Raw genomic sequence first — 22,379 nt, 5'->3', positions numbered from 1 at the left:
AGGCAAAAAGGCATCCTTTAAAAAGTGGAGGTTAAATCCTAGAGAGGAAAATAGAAAGGAGCATAAACACTGGCAAATGAAGTGTAAAAATACAGTTAGGAAGGCCAAAAAAGAATTTGAGGAACAGTTAGCCAAAGACTCAAAAAGTAATAGCAATTTTTTTAAAGTACATCAGAAGCAGGAAGCCTACTAAACAACTAGTCAGGCCACTGGATGATTGAGGTGCTAACGGAGCACTCAAGGACGATAAGGCCATTGCGGAGAAACTAAATGAATTCTTTGCATGAGGATATGAGGGAGATTCCCAAATCTGAGCCATTATTTTTAGCTGACAGATCCGAGGAACTGTCCCAGATTGAGGTGTCATTAGAGGAGGTGTTGGAACAAATTGATGAATTAAACAGTAATAAGTCACCAGGACCAGATGGTATTCACTCAAGAGTTCTGAAGGAACTCAAATGTGAAATTGCAGAACTACTGTACCAGATGACTGGAGGATAGCTAATGTGATGCCAATTTTTAAAAAGGGCTCCAGAGGTGATCCCGGCAATTACACGCCTGTAAGCCTGACTTCAGTACCAGGCAAACGGGTTGAAACTATAATAAAGAACAATATTGTCAGACATACAAATGAACATAATTTGTTGAGGACGAGTCAACAGTGTTTTAGTAAAGGGAAATCATGCCTCACCAATATACTAGAATTCTTTGAGGGGGTCAACAAGCTTGTGGACTAAGGGGATCCATTGGATATAGTGTACTTAGATTTTCAGAAAGCCTTTGATAAGGTCCCTCGCCAAAGGCTCTTACGCAAAGTAAGTTGTTACGGGATAAGAGAGAAGGTGCTCTCATGGATTGGTAACTGGTTAAAAGATAGGAAACAAAGAGTAGGTATAAATGGTCAGTTTTCAGAATGGAGAGAGGTAAATAGTGGTGTCCCCCAGGGGTCTGTTCTGGGACCAGTTTATTCAACATATTCATAAATGATATGGAAAAAGGGGTAAACAGTGAGGTGGCAAAATTTGCAGATGATACAAAATTATTAAAGATAGTTAAGACCGAGGCAGACTGCAAAGAGCTACAAAAGGATCTCTCAAAACTGGGTGAGTGGGCAACAAAATGGCAGATGAAATTTAATATTGATAAATACAAAATAATGCACATTAGAAAGCATAATCCCAACTATACATATAAAATGATGGGGTCTAAATTAGCTGTTATCACTCAAGAAAGATCTTGGAGTCATTGTGGATAGTTCTCTGAAAACATCCATTCAATGTGCAGTGGCAGTCAAAAAACCGAACAGAATGCTGGGAATAATTAAGAAAGGGATAGATAATAGGACAGAAAATATCATGTTGCTTCTATATAAATCCATGATATGCCCACATCTTGAATACTGTGTGCAGGTGTGGTCGCCCCATCTCAAAAAGATATATTGGAATTGGAAAAGGTACAGAGAAAGGCAACAAAAATGATTAGGGGTATGGAATGGCTTCCGTATGAGGAGAGATTAATAAGACTGGGATTTTTCAGCTTGGAAAAGAGATGGCCAAGGGGATATATGATTGAGGTCTATACATTATGACTGGTGTAGAGAAAGTAAATAAGGAAGTGTTGTTTACTACTTCTCATAACACAAGAACTAGGGGTCGCCAAATGAAATTAATGAAATTTCTTCACATGACGCAGTCAACCTGTGGAACTATTTCCCAGAGGATGTTGTGAAGGCCAAGACCACAACAGGGTTAAAAAAAGAACTAGATAAATTCATGGAGGATAGGTCCATCAATGGCTGTTAGCCAGGATGGGCAGGAATGGTGTCCCTAGCCTCTGTTTGCCAGAAGCTGGGAATGAGCAACAGGGGATAGATCACTTCATGATTACCTGTTCTGTTCATTCCCTCTGGGGCACCTGGTACTGTCCACTGTCAGAAGACAGGATACTGGGCTAGATGGACCTTTTGTCTGACCCAGTAGGGCCATTGTTATATTATGTTAAGCATGCACAGACATGTGACTTGCCCATATAACTCCAAAAACCATCTTGTTCCTTGTAATTCTCCACAGTGAGAACAATGTGTTTCTTTTCACTTGGCTGAAGCTACAAAAGGCCCTGGAAACATCTCCATTTTGTCTCTTTCCTGCTTAAATCTCTGGACTATGGACTTATACTAATAGAAGCATTCTAACTACAGGACTGAGGACCTGCCAATGATTGGAAGCAACCAGAGACTTAACAAGTCAGCAGTTTATTCCATCGCTCCCACAAGCCTGATCCAACAACTTTGCAATTATTGTATGTGTTTGATTCCGTTAACCAATTTTAACTCTCACCTTTTTTCCTTTTTATAAATAAACCTTTAGATATTAGATATTAAAGGATTGGCAACAGCATGATTATTGGGTAAGATCTGAGTTATATATTGACCTGGGTATGTGGCTGGTCCTTTGGGATCAGAAGAACCCTTTTGTTTGATTAAATTGGTTTTCAAAACCACTCATCATTAAGTCTAGTGTCTGGGTGTTGAATCCAGGACTGGCATACCTAAGGAGGATGCATTTCTGAATTCTTGTTAGCCAGTGTGGTGATCCAGAAGTTTACTTTTGTTGCTGGTTTGATATATCTCATGGAAGAATAACCACTGGTTTTGGGGTGTGTCTGCCCTTTTTCTCAGCAGCTTGTCCTGAATTTGGTATTCTCAGTTGTGATCCTGGAGGCACAGTGGCACACTCCCTTCAACATGCACTGAGTAAACTTATTCCATCTATCCCTAAGAGGGTGTCCGAAGACCTTAACAAGGGATTCCAGCTCCTAGATGCAAAGGGAATGGGTCTCAGTAGTAACCCTTGTAGGAACCTGCATGGGTCCTGCTGCACAATTACATCCCCTAGTTATGCTATGACCTGTGGGAAACTCTCTAGGATCCCTCACAGCTTTCATTCTTTTCCAAAAATGTCTCATTAGGTTATACCACATGTATTTTGTATATCTCTTTTTGCTCCTCCAGCCATTTCTTTCCTTTCTAATTTGTGGACCTGGACTGTCAAGTTCTTTACCTGCTGATTTAAGGCTCCAATTCCCAATATTAAGCTTTGTAATAACAGCTTTTTGTTTTCCCCTTTCTAAATTTTCTATCCAGCACTATCTGTTGGAGTTCCTTTTAATGGAACCGTCCATTACCTTCCTTGCCATCACACTCTTTGGGAGATGACTGAATTCAGCTTCTGTTTTTTAGGACAACAGTTTAATCAGCCTTGGAAATAATGTAGCTGAAACTGAGTGAAATCTAAGTACCTTTTTTGCACCAAACGATGTCAATTTTATCTGTGGCCATTACACAAAATACTGTAAAAGATGTTCATTTGGAAAAAAAACATATAGTTTGAATACATACTTCTGGTGCAATAACCTTAAATGATAGTGTAACACCCCTCTGGGTAAAAAACATATTTTATCTCATGTATTAAATTCTGGCAGTTTAAGCTCCTTGGTAGATTTTTCTGAAATACCATGAGAAAGGAAATACCCTGAAATTAGATGAACACTATCCACTATGGTTTTTTGAACAGTCAAAACATATATTACTTTATGGGAGGCTTCTCTTTCTTGCTTAATAATCCTACTGGGCAAATGAGAAGGCTGGATAAGGACAGCAGCTTTCTGCTTTCCGAAAGGGGAAAAATACCCAACAAAAATAAAATGTTTTACGCAGATCAAATTCATAGGTTTTCTAAAAAAAATTCAAATCTTTGTCTCTGCTACTAAACAGAATAATAAAGCAGAGAAACACTTTTCCATGGCTGGAGATGGAACACTGGATAATGTGGGCCAGGGCTCTGAGGTGGCACTGAGCATTCCCTCTCTCATAGGTCCTTGGCTGGCTGGTTTTTGCTCACATGCTCAGGATCGAAGTGATCGCCATATGTGGGGTCAAGAAGGATTTTTCCCCCAGGACAGATTGGTAGTGATTTTCATCTTCCTCAGCTGCATAGAGTGCAAGTCACTTGCCAGGATTATCTGGGTATAGCTCACTTAATCATATTGCTGCCATTGCAGGGGCCTTGGGCATTGATGCACCTTGGTCCCTCAGATTCTCTCTCTGTGGCAAATAATAGCCTGGTGTCTTGTGGACTGTAATACTTTGGTCTAATTTTGGTTGTGAGATTTAGTGTGTGGGTATCGATTAGATAATCTGGGGTGGTCCCTTCTGGCCTTAAATTCTATGAACTCTGGGCAAATTATAATCTCAGAAAGACTAAGGTGTTGAACCTGCACTACACAGGTACAAAGTTTTGCAGTTATAAAGCAGGACTTGGTGCATGAGGGGAACTTGCTCTTACATAAATGAGAACACTGATGTGTGGTTGCTAAATTACTCCTGCCAAGTAGCAGGGGAAAAATTTAAGAAGAAATGTAGAATTAACCACCTCATTAACAAGATGAGGATTGCGCCTAAGTGTAGGTCTCCCAACACGTCCAGTCTCCCTTATTGACATTTCACACTTGTGAGTAAGGAACCAAGTGCAAAGTGGACTTGAGACTAACTACAGCTCAGTGTGGAAGATAATATACTTACTACTGAGAAAATTTTCAAAAGGGATCCATGATTCTGGGTGTCTCAAGACACCTTAAAGGGCCTGATTTTCAGATGGCAGATATCCAGCACTTTCCGAAAATCATGTCTTTTTAAGGTTTCTTAAGTTCGGCAGTCAAAAATTAAGGCACCTAAAATCACTAATTGCTTTTGAAAATGTAAGTTCTAGTGCTTAACCTAGCTTGTACCCTTAGCTTCTCCTTGAACTTGTTCTGGAGAACAACCATCTTGCATTCACTCTTGAGCACTGTTTCATGTACCAAGTGCTGAATAATAACATGAGAGGACTCCATGTTTCAAAAACAAATTTGGCTCTTTATTAAGAGAAGTATGTACAATGATGCTGCAACTGCAGCTTGCATTCAAATCATGTGCATACAGATTGGCTGTTGCCTCCTCCAAACTCTGTCCTCCTGCAGCCTGTGCTCTTCCCTCAAGTTCAATGCAGCTTGCTACAGGTGCCCACAGGGATTTGCAGGGTCAAGGTGTTTGTCCATTCACATGTCAGAATCTGGTGGTACAAAGTCACAAATACTCTTAATCACCAGATTCAACCAATGTTGTTTTGAAATGAGAGCGACTTCTGCAACTACATTCAGCTCATTAAGGAAAAGTGCATCAATCATTTGCTAGTGGACTTTTATGTGCACACTGGGACACTTCCCACCACATGGATTTGGATCAGAAATAGACCAGTACTGACTTGAATGTGCCTTTTAGCCTACTGCTTTGGTGATGGAAACAAAAACAATGTGGACCAAAATCTCCTCTTCTGATACCATTGTGCGGGGGTAAGTGAAATAATCTTGCACCTTAGCTCTTGTCAGCTAAATGTGTAGTATGTCAAGTTATTGTACCCTTAACAAGACCTCTAGTAAGTTTCTCAGAAAAACATTTTAATTCTGTATTTTTTTCTTTCAGCCATTGATTGTCAACACTGACTTCTCAAACACAATGCATTACATAGCCTAGCACAACTTTAGAAAAGTGTGGGGAGAAAAGACATTCTCCAGAGTTTATGTAATTCTTGAGAAATTCTTCAAAGACAGTGTTACTGAAGTTTTGTTGGTTGTCCTTCAAGAACTGAAGATGATATGTCACTTTTGCTGGCTGTTCATAAAAATAAAATATACAGCAGAAAATCAAAATGTTTTTCCATTTAAAATATAACTTTACATGTTATGTTAAAATCATTTTACAAATTCACAGTTAAAAACAATCATGCTGCCATATACGTAAATCCACCCGAATATTTCAGTTCAAGTGATTCAGAGGAACTAATGAATAAATAGTTCCATCACTGGTTTTAGAAGCTGGAGTACAATGGCCATTTCTCATATGCGAATTATGGACAGATGAGGAAGTCTCTGTTCTGTAAATTTGGGCTTGCATTTCGCAGCAACCAAACTTGCTCAGTAAAATGAAGAAATCCCTGCGGAAGGTCTTTGTGAAAATCGCATACAAGAAAGGATTGGCACATGAATTGATAGGATAGAACAAAACTAGAAGGATCTTGGATTTGGACACAGTGATGAGAGGAAGCTTGAGTGATGCCGATATTGCAAAAAAAGATATTGGTGCCATGCACAGAAAATCGGTGAAGATCAGTATCGCCATGCGCTTGGCAATTTTGGTGTCACTGTTTGAAGAGATTACATTAGGGTTTCTCACTGTGAAGTAGATGCAGATGTAACAGGCACAGATGATCATAAATGCAAGAACATTCAGTACTAAAAGGAATATGATATAAGCCTGGGAAAGGGGCGTTTCTATATCCATGGGCAAGCAAATGCTGACTTTCATGTAGCTGCTGACTCCAAATATGGGAAGAAGGGCCACAGTGAAGGCAAACATCCAACCAAAAATCATAATAACCATGGCATGCCTAAATCGAACCTTGCGGTCCAGTTGCATGGCATAGGTGATTGTATGCCATCTTTCCAGAGTGATCACAGTCAGTGTGTAAACTGAAAGTTCACTTGCAAACACAGTGAAAAACCCTGCAGCACTGCATCCCGCACCAGTCTGCCAGTCTATGGCAAAGTTGTAATACTGGCTTTTGGTCTGTGTATCAACAGATGCAATCAACAACAGATAGATGCCTATACATAGGTCTGCAAATGCAAGATTGCACATTAGAAACCGAGGGACAGTGAGTTTATACTGACTGCTTATTAAAATAATCAGCACAATGATGTTCCCGGTGATAGCTAGAATGTTGATAAACCATATCAGGACTCTGAGAATATTGTATCCCATGATATCTTCACAAGGATTGAAGGCATCAGGCTTAGGAGAGCAAGCCACATGGACTACTTCATTACATAAACCGTAGTCAAAGTCAAATTCATTTTCTAGTGAGTCAAAAGCTATGTAGTCATTGGAAATGTAGTCCTCAGCTGCAGATCTTCTGTGCATCCTGTCCACAGGCTGCTCATCAGCATCTTGCACGACATCAGATTTATTACATATTGGATGCAACGCAGAACTGGAATGGAAGAACAGAATTTAGTTAGTGCCTAAAAAATACAGCAGAAGAAATAGAAGAAATAAGAGATATCATGCAGTTCCTATTAACAGCTCTGCCCCTCTTAACTGATTATTTACCCCAAGTCAAGATTTGAGGCCCCAGTCCTGCAAATCTTATGCACATGCTTAACTTTACAGAGATGATTAATCCCATTAGTTTCAGTGGGATTACTGTCATGCATAAAGTTAAGCATGTGTAAAAGGGTTTGCAGAGTCAGGGCCTATAGGTGCTAAAGTATAGCTTGGGGTGAAATCACATAAACAATGACAAAATATCATTGCAAAACATACAGCTGGTTGAAAAATGGGGGAGGGAGGGAGAATGCAAAAAAAAATGAGAATGTTTGTTTTAGTTTTTCATTGAAATTTTCCAATAATCTCCTTTTATGCAAAGGGACTGAAATATATATTCTCTTCCCAGAATTTGGTGTGCATCTCAAGAAACAAACCAAGGAAGCCAAGGGGTAGGGAGGGTGTATAATGGTCCAAAAGAGGGTGCCAAAAGTAGACAAATGAGACAAGATGCTCCAGATAAGCACATTACATTCACTACCATCTTTTCCTCAATTTATGCAGACTTGACCAGCACAATTAATTACAGGTAAATTACTTCCTCTGCTTATAGATAGCAGATTTGCATGTCTGCTAGTAAATCATTTTGCTTGTATTTTCTTAATACAGCTGAATACAAAACTTGTTCTAGCACCCAGTAAGAGTACTTATGTGGTTAAACATATTGCTGAATCAGGGTCCTACATATCCCCAAAAAAGTACATGTTACTGTTCTACTGTTCTAAAGCAAGTCTTCCTTTATTTATACAATTCATCAATTTGCTTTCTTTGTCTCAAAATATATTCTGAATCCACTCCAGATTAATTCAACATTAATACTCTGTTGAATATGCTTAAGAAAGAGTATGGAAAAATTTAAGAGTGAGGACTCAGTTATTTGTTTTCCTCTCAGTCTGTCTCAACACACAAATACACAATTTTATCTTATGGTTCCTTTCACAACAGGATGGGCAAAATTTGAAGAACGCTGTGCAAACAACATTCAAATTATATGATTTCATGCTGGCCTTTGAGGAGGGTTTCATCAACCAAGTATTTGAATCCAGATTTAAACATTCTGTCCTGAAAAATCCTTTTTTTGTTATTATTATATATTGCAAGGGATCCATTCTAGTTTTCAGTGTGAAAGAGGAGGTACATGTTAGCTCTGCATATCCCAATTTAATTTTCCCCCCTAAAAGTAAAAACTTATTTAGCATGAAAAAAGATCAAATAAAACTGCCAGTCACTCTGTAAGATTGAAATCACAGACAATTACAGTATTTCATGGTAAAGACTGAGAGTAAAAAGTTCAAAGTACCTATTGACCGTGGCAATTAAGTATAATTTTCAAAAGTGACTTAGGGAGGGCCTAAGGGTCCCAGTGGGACTTAGGAACTTAAGTCACTTTGGCATTTTTGAAAAAAAATTACCCAGTGTCTGGAATTATTTTCTGTACTTTTTCATCACCCCAGTGTCATAGAGTAACTGATCATTTTAGTTATCTTTCATGGTAATTAAAACTCTGCTTTTTTTAAAGGAAAGGGATTTGAATTGTTCTCTGAAGTTGCTCTTCCTAAAGTATTCAGGGGCATGTCCACAGTGGAAATAGTTTATAAAGTCAACAATATCTTGAAAACTTAACTATAATTACAAATCAGTAATTTTCCTTTGCACAGTACCATTCATAGCTACCTGTTCTTGTACAATGAAGAGCAAGAGTAAGTTTCTCTTAGAAGGCACTGGTTCCCTTAAAGGAATTTGAATTGAGGCACAGTCAGATTAAGTAACTTGCTCAAGGTACAAAAGCTAGCATCAGAACTAGGATTAGAACTCAGAAATTCCTTTTTCCAGCCTTGTACTCAATCCACCAAATGAAACTGCTCAAATAAATGGGAAGAAACAACTTAGTAAATACTCCCCCTAGAAGCAGAGAAAATATATCTGTGTTTAGCAACACTATAATACACAGAATATGAACTGTTCAAAACCACAGAGCATAAATGAAGAAAAGAAAGCCAACGATATTGCAAGGCAAACAAAGGGGATAGCTGGGCCTTGAGCTCAGAAATAGACTCAGTAGAATAAATGGGCCAAATCTAGATTCCATACGAGACACTAACTCTAAGTAATTCGGCTTACTGAAAAGTGACAGAGTGAGGCCTGGTCTAAACTACAGGGTTAGGTCAACATAAGCTGCCTTGCAATTGACCTAGCTACGCAAATGTCTTCACTTAAATTTGGCTCCTGCCAATGTAAGTGCCTCTCTATGTCCATTTAGTAACACCACCTTCCTCAGTGGTGTAGATTTATAGTCAATTAGGGCTACACAGTGTGAGTGTAGATACTGTGTTTCTTATGTTGACTGTTATTGGTCTTCAGGAGCCATCCCACAATGCCCCACACTGACAATACAATCAATACAAGTGCTCCTGCTGGGGATACACACCACTGTCACAAAGCGTGCATACACACAAGTTTTTTAATAACTGCGATGGCTGTAAGTTAGGTCAACACAATTTTGTAGTGTAGACGTCCTCTAAAAAACAATTTCAAATGTAAGAAGAAAGTCATATCATCATGATTCTTTTAGAAAGAAGCTAATCTTTACGTCAAAAGAATCAGAACGATGGCTGAAGTTCCTGCTGAGAATTGTCAGCTTCAGGGACACATAGATAGGAGGAAATTATTTTTTTTGAATCACAGATGAAGGAGGGCCTCCAACACAGCCTGCAAAGCAAACCTTTATACAAGTTAGTTTAAAATGTAGTGTATCTTTTATTAGATCAACAGCAGACTTTTTAGTACTATGATTCTATAGACCATAATTTTTAGCCATAAGCTCGCAAAAAATTAGATCTTAGGGCCAGAGCTTATGGGCCAACTGAGCCATGTGTTGTGCAAGACCAGGGAGCTTGGGTGGGAAGGACAAAGGTGACTTATCTTTAATTCATCTTTACAAGTCCTGGATACTGAGCCTGGTCCATTTTTGATTCCCTACACAAGTTAGAACAGCCACAGGGCTCCTGTAACTTACGTTAGTTGCCCATGGCCCCAAAGGGGTTCTTCTGGGAGTCAGGGATCACTGACATGTGGGGGTGCTTTGCTGGGAGAGAGGATAGTGTAGGAGCCACTGTGGCAGCTTTCACCACCTAAAGATTCTCCAGTAGAGCAGATTCCTCAGAGTGTTGCTTAAATGCTGTTAGGGTAGTTTTGAATCAGTGGAGCAGCCAGATGGGGCTGAGGATCTGACCCTGAACATCCTTTGAGGGTTTTCGTGTGATAACCATAAGGCTCAAACATCCTTAAAAATGGATAATCCAGGTTATCAGGTAGATAATGTTTATTCTCCCTGACAAATCACATCCTAACTCTAATCTTGAAGGAGAAATAATAGTCTTTGGATAATGTATGATGAAGTCAAGTGACACCAGTACTCTCATCATGATGATGAATAATCTCCCTTCCACTTATCAAGAGTAGTCCTTGATCAGACAATCATCACAGTGAGGTTGAACATGTCATTAAGAACTCTTCAAAACAACTGAACAGTCCTGAGTACACACAGAGCTTGTGTCAGACACAGAAATGCTTTGACATGGAAGCAGGTGTATCTGCTACATCCTATACCGGGGTGGGAAAACTTTTTGGCCCAAGGGCCAAATCTGGCTATGGAAATTGTACGGCGGGCCACGAATGCTCACAAAATTGGGGGTTGGGGTGCGGGAGGGGGTGAGGGCTCTGACTAGGGGTGCGGGCTCTGGGGTGGGGCTAGGGCTTTGGGGTTGGGGCGTGGGAGGGGTCAGGGGTTCAGGCTCTGGGTGGCACTTACGTCAAGCAGCTCCCAGAAGCAGCAGCATGTCCCTCCTCTAGCTCCTACGCAAAGGCACAGCAGAAAGCTCTGTGCGCTGCCCCATCCATAGGTGCAGCCCCTGCAGCTCCCATTGGCCGCTGTTCCCGGCCAATGGGAGCTTGGGGGGCAGTGCTTGGGGGGGCAGCGTGCAGAGCCCCCTGGCTGTCCCTATGTGTAGGAGCTGGAGGGGGGACATGCCACTGCTTCCAGGAGCTGTGTGGAGCAGGTCAAGCCCCTGACCCTGCTCCCCAGCTGGAGCGCCGGAGCGGGGCAAGCCCCAGACCCCGATTCCCAGCGAGAGCTTGAGGGTTGGATTAATATGTCTGCAGGGCCGGATGTGGCCCCCAGGCCGTAGTTTGCCCACCCCTATCCTATACCCAATATCTAAGCTAATGTGCATGCAAATGACTTTGAGGTTCAGATTCAAAGTATATCACTATTCTCCTGAATTAAAACTTTTCTGTTTTAAATCTCTATAGCACAGGCTAGTTCTTAAGTCACCCAGTTATTTCAATATAAGGATGGGACTTCAATAGAATCTCTTCTCCATGATGCCTCTGCTGAATGACTTGCTCCAGATAAGCTTTTCTTGACTTCTCAGTAGCTTAATTAAAAATAAACAATCTGGATAAAGTTTTGAAAATTAATGTGCTCCATTTTTTTTAAATGATAAGAGTTTTGCTTTTGAAAGAGGGAATAGAGGCTAGAAAGAAGCAAATGCCACTAGCCACATACCTTAGATATAGGCCTGGTCTACACTGCAGGGTTAGGTTGCTGTAAGCTGCCTTGCATCGACCTACCTGTGGAAATCTCTTTATTTAAATTTGGCTCCTGCCGATGTAAGTGCCTCTTTGTGCTGATTTATGCTGTGTCTACACTATGGAGTTAAGTCAACATAAGTTACATTGACGATCATAAGCCACTTTAATTACATCAGTTGTGCATGTCCACAAAATGCTCCTTGCGTCTGCATCTCTGCTGCTCCTGCATTGACAGAGAAAGCATTGCATTGTGGGTAGCAATTTCACTGTGCAATTCACCACCCTCTGCCGCTGGGAGCTGTGGGAATGGATCGTGGTGCATTATCGGGACATTCTCACCGTCCCATGATGCAGTTCTTTCTGTCCCATCATTCCATGGGTTTACAACTTTGTTTCACACTGTTTTTAACAGTCCATGTAAACTGTGTGCCCGCCAACTCTGACTGAAAATGAGGATTCACTTGTGATGAGTGTGATGAACACAATGTGACTGGTCCTGCAATATTTCATGAGTTATGAATCAAAAAGTGAATCAGTGGCCTTCCCTACTGTGTGCCATTGAAAGAAATAATTCAAGACTGCTGCTGGCATTCAGAGAGCACCTGCACATGGTGGACGTCAGTACTGGGCTCGGGAAACAAGCACTGAGTGGTGGTTTCACACCTTGATGCATGTATGCGATGATGAGCAGTGGCTGTAGAACATTTGGATGCGCAAATGCACCATCCTGGAACTGTGTGCAGAGTTTGTCCCAGCACTACAGTGCAAGGACACCAGAACGAGAGTTGCTTTCACTGTGGAAAAATGAGTGGTGATTGCTGTGTGGAAGCTGGCAACTCTGGTGTCAGCCACATATCAGTTTGGAGTTGGAAAGTGCATTGTGGGGGAAATGGTGATGCAAGTGTGCAGGGCCATTAATCACCTCCTGCTATGAAGGACTGTGACTCTGGGTAATATGCAGGAAATAAATGATGGCTTTGAAGCGATGGGATTCCTAAACTGCAGCTGGGTGACAGATGGAACGCATATCCAATTTTGGCCCCAAACCATCTTGCGATGGAGTACACCAACCAGAAGGGTCTTGCAGGCACTCGTGGATCACTGGGGCTGTTTCACTGACTTCAGTGCAGGGTGGTCAGGGAACGTGCATGTGTGCATCTTTAGAAACACTGGACTGTATAGAAAGCTGCACGCTGGGACTTTATTTCCAGACCAGAACATTCAAATTGGGGATGTGGAAATGCCCATGGTGCTCCTTGGAGACCCTGCATATGCCTTCCTCCCGTGGCTCATGAAGCCTTAAATCAGGAACCTAGATAGCAGCAAGGAGTGCTTCAACCACAGGCTCAGCAGGTGCTGAATGATCATTGAATGTGCCTTTGGCAAATTAAAAGGTCACTAGCCCTGCCTTTTTTCGCAGGTTAGACCTCAATGAGGAAAATATTCGGATAGTCACAGCAGCCTGCTGTGTTCTGCATAACATTTGCAAAGCAAAGAGGGAAAAGTTTCCCCAGGAATGAAGCGCTGAGGTAGATCGGCTGACTGCTGATTTTGAGCAGCTGGATACCATGGCAATTAGAGGGGCACAGTGGGACACTATTAGAATTAGGAAGGCTTTGAAGGAGCATTTTGACAATTATTCCCAGTAATGTGTCTTTATGTGATGCATTCAGCCAGGCAATGTTTGCTTGCTCCCTTGAATGACCCCTGTCGTGCTTGCTTCCTGAGCATTAATTGTACTGAGCAAATATTCCTGCCTATAGTTACTATGTTTGAATGTCAGCACCAACTAACATGTATAACACAAATAAAGACTCATTTTATTTCAAAGACTAAAGTTTAATAGCAGGACAATACACAAACATTTTATCAGACAGGGGACATGGTAATGAGGCAAAGTCTCTCAGTTATTGTTCTCACAGCTGCTTGTAACTCCAGCTTTCATTATGAAACCAGTCCCTAGGGGTGGAATGCACAGAGTACTGCAAGGGACAGGGACCATGTGAGGAATGTGGTGGGGGAGTTTGAGGAGGGCATGGGACAGAGTTCTGCACTGGGTGCAGGGGGAGTTGTGCACAGGTGTGATAAGTTTGCAGCGTAATGAGGGACTTGAGCACCTCTGTCTGGCCCTCCTTTCCAGGTTATCCAGCCTGAGTCTTTCATTGATCGTGTCCCTCCAAGTTCTTGTTTCACTATCTGCTGCATTTGTTGACTGCAGCAATTAGCAAAACATCTCCTCCTTACTCCTCCTGGTTCACCGCCTTATCTGGTGGAGACACTCCACCAGTGTGGAGGACTGGGTCCTCAAGGAGACAACTGCAGAAGCCAAAGACACAATGAACAGAGACAGTATTGTGAATTCGCTCACAGCTGTGAATCACAAAAGTTACATACACTTCTTTCTCATTGTCCCTTTGCTAGCACACAACTTGGTGAGAGTCTGAAATATGGTGAGTTTGATTGTGGGGGAGAGTTGGGAAGGGTGAATGGGCAAGAAGGGACAAAGGGTTGTTTGTGAAGAGGGACACTACATATGCCTAGGGAGAGTATTCTGAATGTTGGCACCCTTTTCCAGGTGCCAGTTAGGGTAATCAAACCAATATCTCACTCTTGAGGGAACCAAGAATGCAAAGGTGCATCTCCTGCTCCTCCAGACCAGGTCAATATACTGCTCATCTGTGTGCTGCTTTGGTCCCTGCAGAAATATTTGCTGGTTGCCATGGCAAAGTTTCCTACAGGGAATAAACAAGGCAACTCTGCCAATGGACCTTTGGCAGAGAATTGCAGAATACCTAAAGGAAAGTTTCCTAGAGATCACTATGGAGGATTCCCGAGACAAACTTTTCCACCAGCCCCCACTGCATAGCTGCATAGGCTCATTTGTTAATTTCTGTTCCTTATCCCTCCTCTACCATATAACGAAGTACATGGGAGCTCAATCTCCTCTCACAGTGCAGTATCAAAGCAAAATGCATGCTTACCAGAGCTCGCATCCCCTGCTTCATGCATGCTAGAGCTGGACTGCTGGGACTCGCTAGACCCCTCCAGAGTCAAAAAGAGGTCCTGATGCACCATTCCACTGGACGACCCTGTCATGTGTTCCACATCCTCCTCCAACTCGATTTCGATTTCCTCATCTACCACTTTGTCCTTGGGGTTGACTCCAGTGGCTGCTACCTCTAGTCCGCCCCGAAGTGTCCACAGGGCTCTTGACGGTCAAGATGGGGTCACCACCGAAGATGGCATGCAGTTCCTTGTAGAAGCACCATGTTTTCAGCACTGCACCAGAGCAATGGTTAGCCTCCCTTGCCTTCTGGTATGCCTGCCTCAGCTCCTTGATCTTAGCACAATACTGCTGCATGTCCCTTTCATGCCCCTTCTCTTGCATCCCACTAGCAATGAGTCTGTAGGTATGAAATTTCCTACAGCTCGAGTGAAGCTGTGACTGCACAGCCTCCTCTCCCCACAGACCCAGCAGATCCTACAGCTCCCGGTGTACTTCAGCTGGGAGCTCATCCACTGAAGAAAGCTGGCACAGTTAGCTGGGAAGATGCTGTGTGAACTGTGCAATGTGAGTAAACAGGAAGAGGAATTTTTAAAGTTCCTAGGCCTTTCAAATGGGGGAGGGGCAAATGGCTGTGTACTTTCAGGGCAGTGATTTCAAACTGCTGACCAGAGTGGTCATGATGGGCATTATGGGAAACCTCCTGGGGGCTAATTAGAGTTACATAAGCAAGCGCACTGTTTACACTGACACTGCATTGATCAAGCTTTGTCACAAAAAGCTCTATGCCTCTCTTTGAGGTGGTTTTATTTTGTTGGTGTAGCAGGAGAGTTAAATCAGTGGGAGGAGCATTGTAGTCTGTACACCTCTACTGTTTTGTTGATGAAAGCTAACTTTTGTCGACAAAAACTGTGTAGTGTAGAGAAGGCCTTAATAACACCACCTTCCTGAGGTGATACAAAAGGTTTTGAGCTGCTGTATTTTGTCTCCAAGCACAGCACTGAAAAAAATACTGCTTTGCCGCCATTAACTGAAAAGGGGAAAAATCAAAATAAAATTTATTAAATTGATAAGAAATAGGGTGGCAGCAGTAGACCATAACAGTAAGATGCATGTTTTAACAAATACAGTAACTCCTCACTTAACATTGTCCCGGTTAACGTTTCATTGTTACGTTGCTGATCAGTTCAAGAACATGGTTGTTTAAAGTTGCGCAATGCTCCCTTATAACGTTGTTTGGCAGCCGCCTGCTTTGTCCACTGCTTGCAGAAAGAGCAGCCCGTTGGAGCTAGCTGGTGGGGGCTTGGAACCAGGATGGAGCAGCAGTCCCCCTATCAGCTCCCCTAAGTTCCCTGTGCAGCAACCACCAAGCAGGCTATCAATTGCCAGGCAGTTCAGCTGACTCTCCCCATACTGCCATGTGCTGCTCCTGCCCTCTGCCTGAGAACTGATCCCACACGCCTCCTCCTTGCTGTGCAGAGGGCAGGAGGGAAGAGGGGTGCTAATGCCAGGGTGTCCCCCTCCCTCACTCCTGCACCCCACTCCTGCACCCCATCTCCACAGAGTGGGGGAGGGGGTAGGGACACAACAGGGCTCAATATGGAGGGAGCTTGCTGGCAGTAGCTGCTGTCTCAACTTGCTGATCTACTTAAAAAGGCAGTATACTTAGAGTGGGGTCAGTGTACTTAAAGGGGCAATGTGTGTCTCTCTCACACACACGGTGTGTGTCTCTGTCTCTCCTTTCTCTCTCACTCTCTCTCACACACACAATGTCTCTCTCTCTCTCTCTCTCTCACACACACACATACACACACACACAGTGTGTGTCTCTGTCTCTCTCTGCCATGCTGTTTCTCCTCCCTCCATTGGTGCTGCCTTGTAGAGTGTGATGCTACAATCACACCATGTTAACTCTTGAGGGCTCAGCAGAATGCTAGTTCATTTAGCAGTAAGGCATTCCCTGGGAAATATCCCACCCTCTGACTCCACCACCTCAACCAAGCTTAAAAAATTTCCCTGGAAGCTAACCCCCCCGCATTTACATTAATTCTTATAGGGAAATTGGATTCGCTTATCATTGTTTCGCTTAAAGTAGCATTTTTCAGGAACATAACTACAATGTTAAGCAAGGAGTTACTGTAAGTATATATTAAAGAAATAAGTTGATGGTTTATAGTTTTATAAGTCTGGTAATTTTAAGGGTGCGGTCAATGTTGGCACACAGCCAAGGACAGTGAGCTGGTAGTTTTAAACAGTTCTGCCAAGGACTGGTATGTTGGTAGGCAGAGTGTGGACTGAGGTTAGGTAAAGGTCACTCCAAAACCTGAAGGGAGTGGTCAGTCAAGCATGGTGCAGGTTTTCAGTCAGGTCTGACTTTGATTGACAGATGAGTTCAGCGGTTGTGATTGGTTCATAAGAACAGACCAATCAGGGAAGGCTTAAAGATGATTGATGAATGGGTTTGCTAATCATAAAGATTGAGGAAACAACCAATCAGAATAGACCAAAACCTGTATATAAGGCAGAGAGCTGACAGGCTTGAGTCAGTCAAGATAAGAGCAGGCACAGAAGCAGGAAAGGAAGAAGGAAGATCAGAAATGAGCTGAAATCACTGAAGAAGGGAAGAGCTGTGGAAGCAGTAATAGTTCAGAAGTAGCCATGACAGAGCAAAAGAACCATAGACAGATGAGAGGGAAAGAAGACTGCAGAGAAGTAATTATGATGACCATAGTATAAGGAACCAATAGGATGTATGAGTGTGTATGCTTGAGATAATGAAGTTGGACGTTTGTGCATGTATGTTTGTTACAGGGCTGTTGATTAATAACAGTTAACTCATGCGATTAAGTCAAAAATTTAATTATGATTAAAAAAATTAATTGTGATTAATCGTGTGATTAATCACACTGTTAAACAATAGAATACCAATTGAAATGTATTAAATATTTTGGATGTTTTTCTACATTTTCAAATATATTGATTTCAGTTACAACACAGAATGCAAAGTGTACACTGCTTACTTCATATTATTATTTTTGATTTGCTCTGTAAAATGATAAACAAAAGAAACAGCATTTTTCAATTAGGCTCATCCAAGTACTGTAGAGCCATCTCTTTGTCGTGAAAGTGCAATTTACAATGTAGATTTTTTGTTGTTACATAACTGCACTCAAAAACAAAACAATGTAAAACTTTAGAGCCTACAAGTTCACTCAGTCCTACTTCTTGTTCAGCCAATAGCTAATACAAACAAGTTTGTTTACATTTACAGGAGAAACACTACCCACTTCTTATTTACAATGTCACCTGAAAGTGAGAAGAGGCGTTCGCACGGCACTTTTGTAGCCAGCATTGTAAGGTATTTACGTGCCAGATATGCAAAACATTCATATGCCCCTTCATGATTTTGTTGGTGTTGGTCCAGCAGGGGGTTAGACTAGATGACCTCCTGAGGTCTCTTCCAACCCTAATCTTCTATGATTCTATGCTTCAGCCACCATTCCAGAGGACATGCTTCCATGCTGATGATGTTTGTTAAAAAAATGTGTTAATTAAATTTGTGACTGAACACCTTGGAGCAGAATTGTATGTCTCCTGCTCTGTTTTACCCACATTCTGCCATATATTTCATGTTATAGCAGTCTTGGATGATGACCTAGCACATGTTATCATTTTAAGAACACTTTCACTGCAGATGTGACAAAACACAAGAGGTACCAATATGTGATTTCTACAGATAGATGCTGCACTTGACATAAGGTTTAAGAATCCGAAGTGCCTTCCAAAATCTGAGAAGGACGAGGTGTGGAGCGTGCTTTCGGAAGTCTTATAAAACCAACACTCCGATGCGGAAACTATAGAACCCGAACCACCAAAAAAGAAAATCAAACTTCTGCTGGTGGCATCTGACTCGGACGATGAAAATGAAGATGCGTTGGTCTGCACTGCTTTGAATCATTATTGAGCAGAATCCATCATCAGCATGGATACATGTCCTCTGGAATGGTGTTTGAAGCATGAAGGGACATATGAATCTTTAGCACCTCTGGCATGTAAATATCTTTGCGACGCCAGCTACAACAGTGCCATGTAAATGCCTGTGGTTGTATGCCGGCCTAAGTTAGGTTGACCTAATTTTGTAGTGTAGACATAGCCATTTTCTCTGGAGCCACAGTAAACTACAAATTATCTTCTGTGTGAGAGAGACAAGTTCTATGATGATGTTGAGCAAATATTTGTGTTTCTTAAGACAAGGAAATATATCTTGACAAGGAAACACTTTTTCTAGTGGGAAAATTAACTGAACTTTGAGAGGTCAGTGAGAAGAATTTTAATGCAGTTCTGCTCTCTTTTGCTTTTGTAGCACTGCCTCATTTTTAGCTCCAAAGGTATTTCCTCCGTCATGAGGTACAGTTCATGCTGGAAACACCACAACACAACACAGACATGGACATCTCTAGCTGCTGTATTACAAACACCAAATAACTGGATATTGTAGCTGATCATGAAACCTGACTAAATCCTTCTTTTGCGGGAAAGAAAAACTTAGAACTCATTAACCACCAAGTAAAGAAATTGAGTCTATTCCTACTTCCACTGAAATCAATGGTAAAGCTCCCATTAGCTTCAAGGTGGCAGGATCAGACCCATTGTTGTTTATTAACCACAGAAGCCTGGTAACTGGAGATATAGGTGAAAATATCACCATCTGATAAACTTTCCTACCAAAGAGTCCAGTATTCTGGAGTCACACTGGGCAATGAATAATGATTTCTGCCAGATTTTCCCCTTATTATTATAGCCTTAACCATTAAATTCACATTCTTAAGACAGATAGCACTGTAGTGTCTGAAGGTGATATTTATTATCTACCAGCACAAGGGAGCCCAAATGTTTTTCACTGCCTGATAAAATTAGTATTAATATAAAGTATAAAATTTAAATTAGGGTAGTAGTCTAAGGGCTTTGTCATTTTTATTTTGCTTTAATTTTCTGTCAAGCCCTACATATAGGCAATGTCTAAACACAGAATTCTGGACAACTAGAACGTGGATTGTTCTGACATGGCAATTCCTATCTTTTTAAGGATGTCCAACAAAAGAAAAGCTTGCATCAATATCAAGTGTTTGCATGGATCCTGAACACCACCTACAGCTTTATCAATTATATAAACTGAGGGGATTTATGGGTTGATTAAACTAAGTAATGTGCAGAACTTTAAGAATACCTGATGACATGAAAATACTTGATGAGACCCCGTGAAGACTCAATGCATCCTGCTGATGGCAAGCCAGAAGCAACAAGACAAACCGATTTAAGAGCCTGAAAAGATCACCCCCATACCTGACTTCACTGGAATTCCTCAGGGTACACGTAGCAGATCCCATTTAAGGATCAGGGATTTAAACATGTGTATCAATGCATACATATCAGGGGCATTTAAATCTGTGGATAAATACAGTATCCCTACAACATTTATGTTAGTGTATGATCAATATGTGCATTTGTGTACTACCTTGGGTCCATTATTTCCATCACTCCTTATGACCATCCTGCTGAAGTCAAAGCCAAAACTCCTACGGACTTCAATGGGTTCAGAATTTCACCCTGTTGTCTCTCTGACTGCCTCTCACAACAGGTTAGAAAGTTGTTTCACCTGCAAGGGCTTCATTGTGGCTCCTGAAGGGCCCACCCCAGCAAAGCCCATTGGGCCTTACTGAATGCACTGCAACTAACTAATGTTAATGGAGGTATGACCATTTACACCAGCAGATTATCTGGCTCCTAATATGTACTTTGCTCTCAGTATATACAAATGTATGTATACATAAATGTATATGTATTATAAATCTTTGAGGGAACACTCCATACCTAGCTTTAATCTCTTTTCCATGGATTAAGTTTAATTATTTGATTCACCATCAAAAGTCAGAAATGCAAAGAAAAATGAAATTACTCACATTTGTCTTTTCCAATTTGTGAATGCACAGCAATGGCTAGGATACGTGAGGTTAGCCTCAATCAGTGCAACAAACTTCTCTAAGGCAGGCAGTTTCTTTAAATTGTAGGTAGATCGTGCTCTTAGCTTCTTAATATTTTCTAATCCATAGGCGGGCAGGAAACTGATTCTTGTCTTTGAAATATCCCTTAAAGACATATAATAATCTCAGCAAAAAGGTAAATTAACAACACTCTCCCACCCCTCAGTTTAGAGACAGTTTTGGCTCCTGCACATTATAAGAGACTAGTGATCGCAAAGAAGCTGTCCGGACAGCCACATTGAAAACAGGATCAGAGGATGACATTGTACTTTCTCATTTCGTATATCTGATGTCTGCCTTGGAAAGATTCTAAAAATCACTGATGTGGAACAAAATAAGAGAAGATTTGGACAGGTACAGACATCAAAGACAGTCAGGGCTTGGTCTTTGAAGGGGGAACGCATGCTTAACAAATAGGATTAATTTCCTTGAGATGGTGATAATAAGAATCAACAAATATGAAACAAAAGACCATATAACTAGGCTTCAAGAAGGCTTGCAACACAGCAGTGCATAAAAAAGAAAGAAAGAAACTGCTTATAACATTAGAAAGCAGCTATTGATGGTGAAATCCTAGACTGGATAAAAAAATTGCTTTAGTAACCAAAGTTGAAATATACCAGTACATGGATACAAATCAGGTGGAAGGAAAATGCTAAGAAGGGAAGATCAGTAACGGACATTAAGTCCAATCTTTTTGAAACTATACATCAACGAAAAGGAGGAGGAAACAAATACAAAAGTGTGCCTGCTTGTAGATGATGAAAAAATGATGGAGTGGGTCAATACCAAAGAAAAAAAGAGAGACTGGGTTTAAAGTGGGAGACCCGAGCTGATGTTCATTGAAGAATACTGTTGAGTATTATAGATTCATTAAAAATAGAAGACAAATAATCTACAATCTGTAGAAGCAGTAAAGGATCTGGTACATAACAACTGAAAACCGTTAGCTCTTTGGGAGGCAGGGTTTAGAAAATACTGAAATGCACCAATCAGTGAGGAAGATTATTATGGCACTATACAAAGGGCTGATGAAATCACACCTGAATTATTATTATGGACAATCCTGGACACCTTATTATGGGAAGGAAAGTGAGGAACTGGAACAAAATGCAGAAGGCAACAGATAGGATGATAGAGGTTCATGGGGGGTAACAGCTGTGTGGAAAGGTTGGGAAAATTAAGTTTTGTGTTCATTAAAAATGAGATTAAAGAGGGACAGACATCAAATTTCCAGGAGTGAAAACAACAAAACATTTCCAGAGGGTAACAAGTTCGAAAAGGAGAGAGAGAAGAGACTGAAGCTAAGAAGAGAGCAAGCATTACAGAAGGTGCAAATAAATGCATTTATGTGGAAGGCAGTTACTTTGTGAAATGGACTATCAAAGGTAGTGATGGAGACTGTAATTATGAAGTTATTATGAAAAGAACTAGACAGGCAATGAGAGGGAAAATATTCTGTGATGCAAACAGAAAATCCTTCCTTGTGCTGCACAGAAACAGGAAGGAGATCAGTGGTCCTTCACCTGCTGTCAAGGAGCAG

At 41.4% G+C, this 22,379-nt stretch overlaps 1 protein-coding gene across 1 annotated transcript in view; it reads right to left on the bottom strand.

Moving 5' to 3' along the window:
- Positions 1-4,894: 4,894 nt before the first annotated feature.
- Positions 4,895-22,379, bottom strand: part of FSHR (follicle stimulating hormone receptor) — a 158,391-nt gene continuing 140,906 nt past the window's right edge. The window contains exons 9-10 of the mRNA XM_037895925.2: positions 20,756-20,941; positions 4,895-7,085 (exon numbers count right to left, since the gene is read on the bottom strand). Coding sequence (XP_037751853.1) covers positions 5,852-7,085; positions 20,756-20,941 — 1,420 coding nt within the window. The 3' untranslated portion in view covers positions 4,895-5,851. The remainder of the gene's footprint in view (positions 7,086-20,755; positions 20,942-22,379) is intronic.

This window comes from Chelonia mydas, chromosome 3 (genome assembly GCF_015237465.2).
Source record: "Chelonia mydas isolate rCheMyd1 chromosome 3, rCheMyd1.pri.v2, whole genome shotgun sequence".
NCBI classification, from domain to species: Eukaryota; Metazoa; Chordata; order Testudines; family Cheloniidae; genus Chelonia; species Chelonia mydas.
The sequence above is the reverse complement of the archived record's forward strand: the minus strand, read 5'-3'. Positions and strand labels throughout refer to the sequence as shown.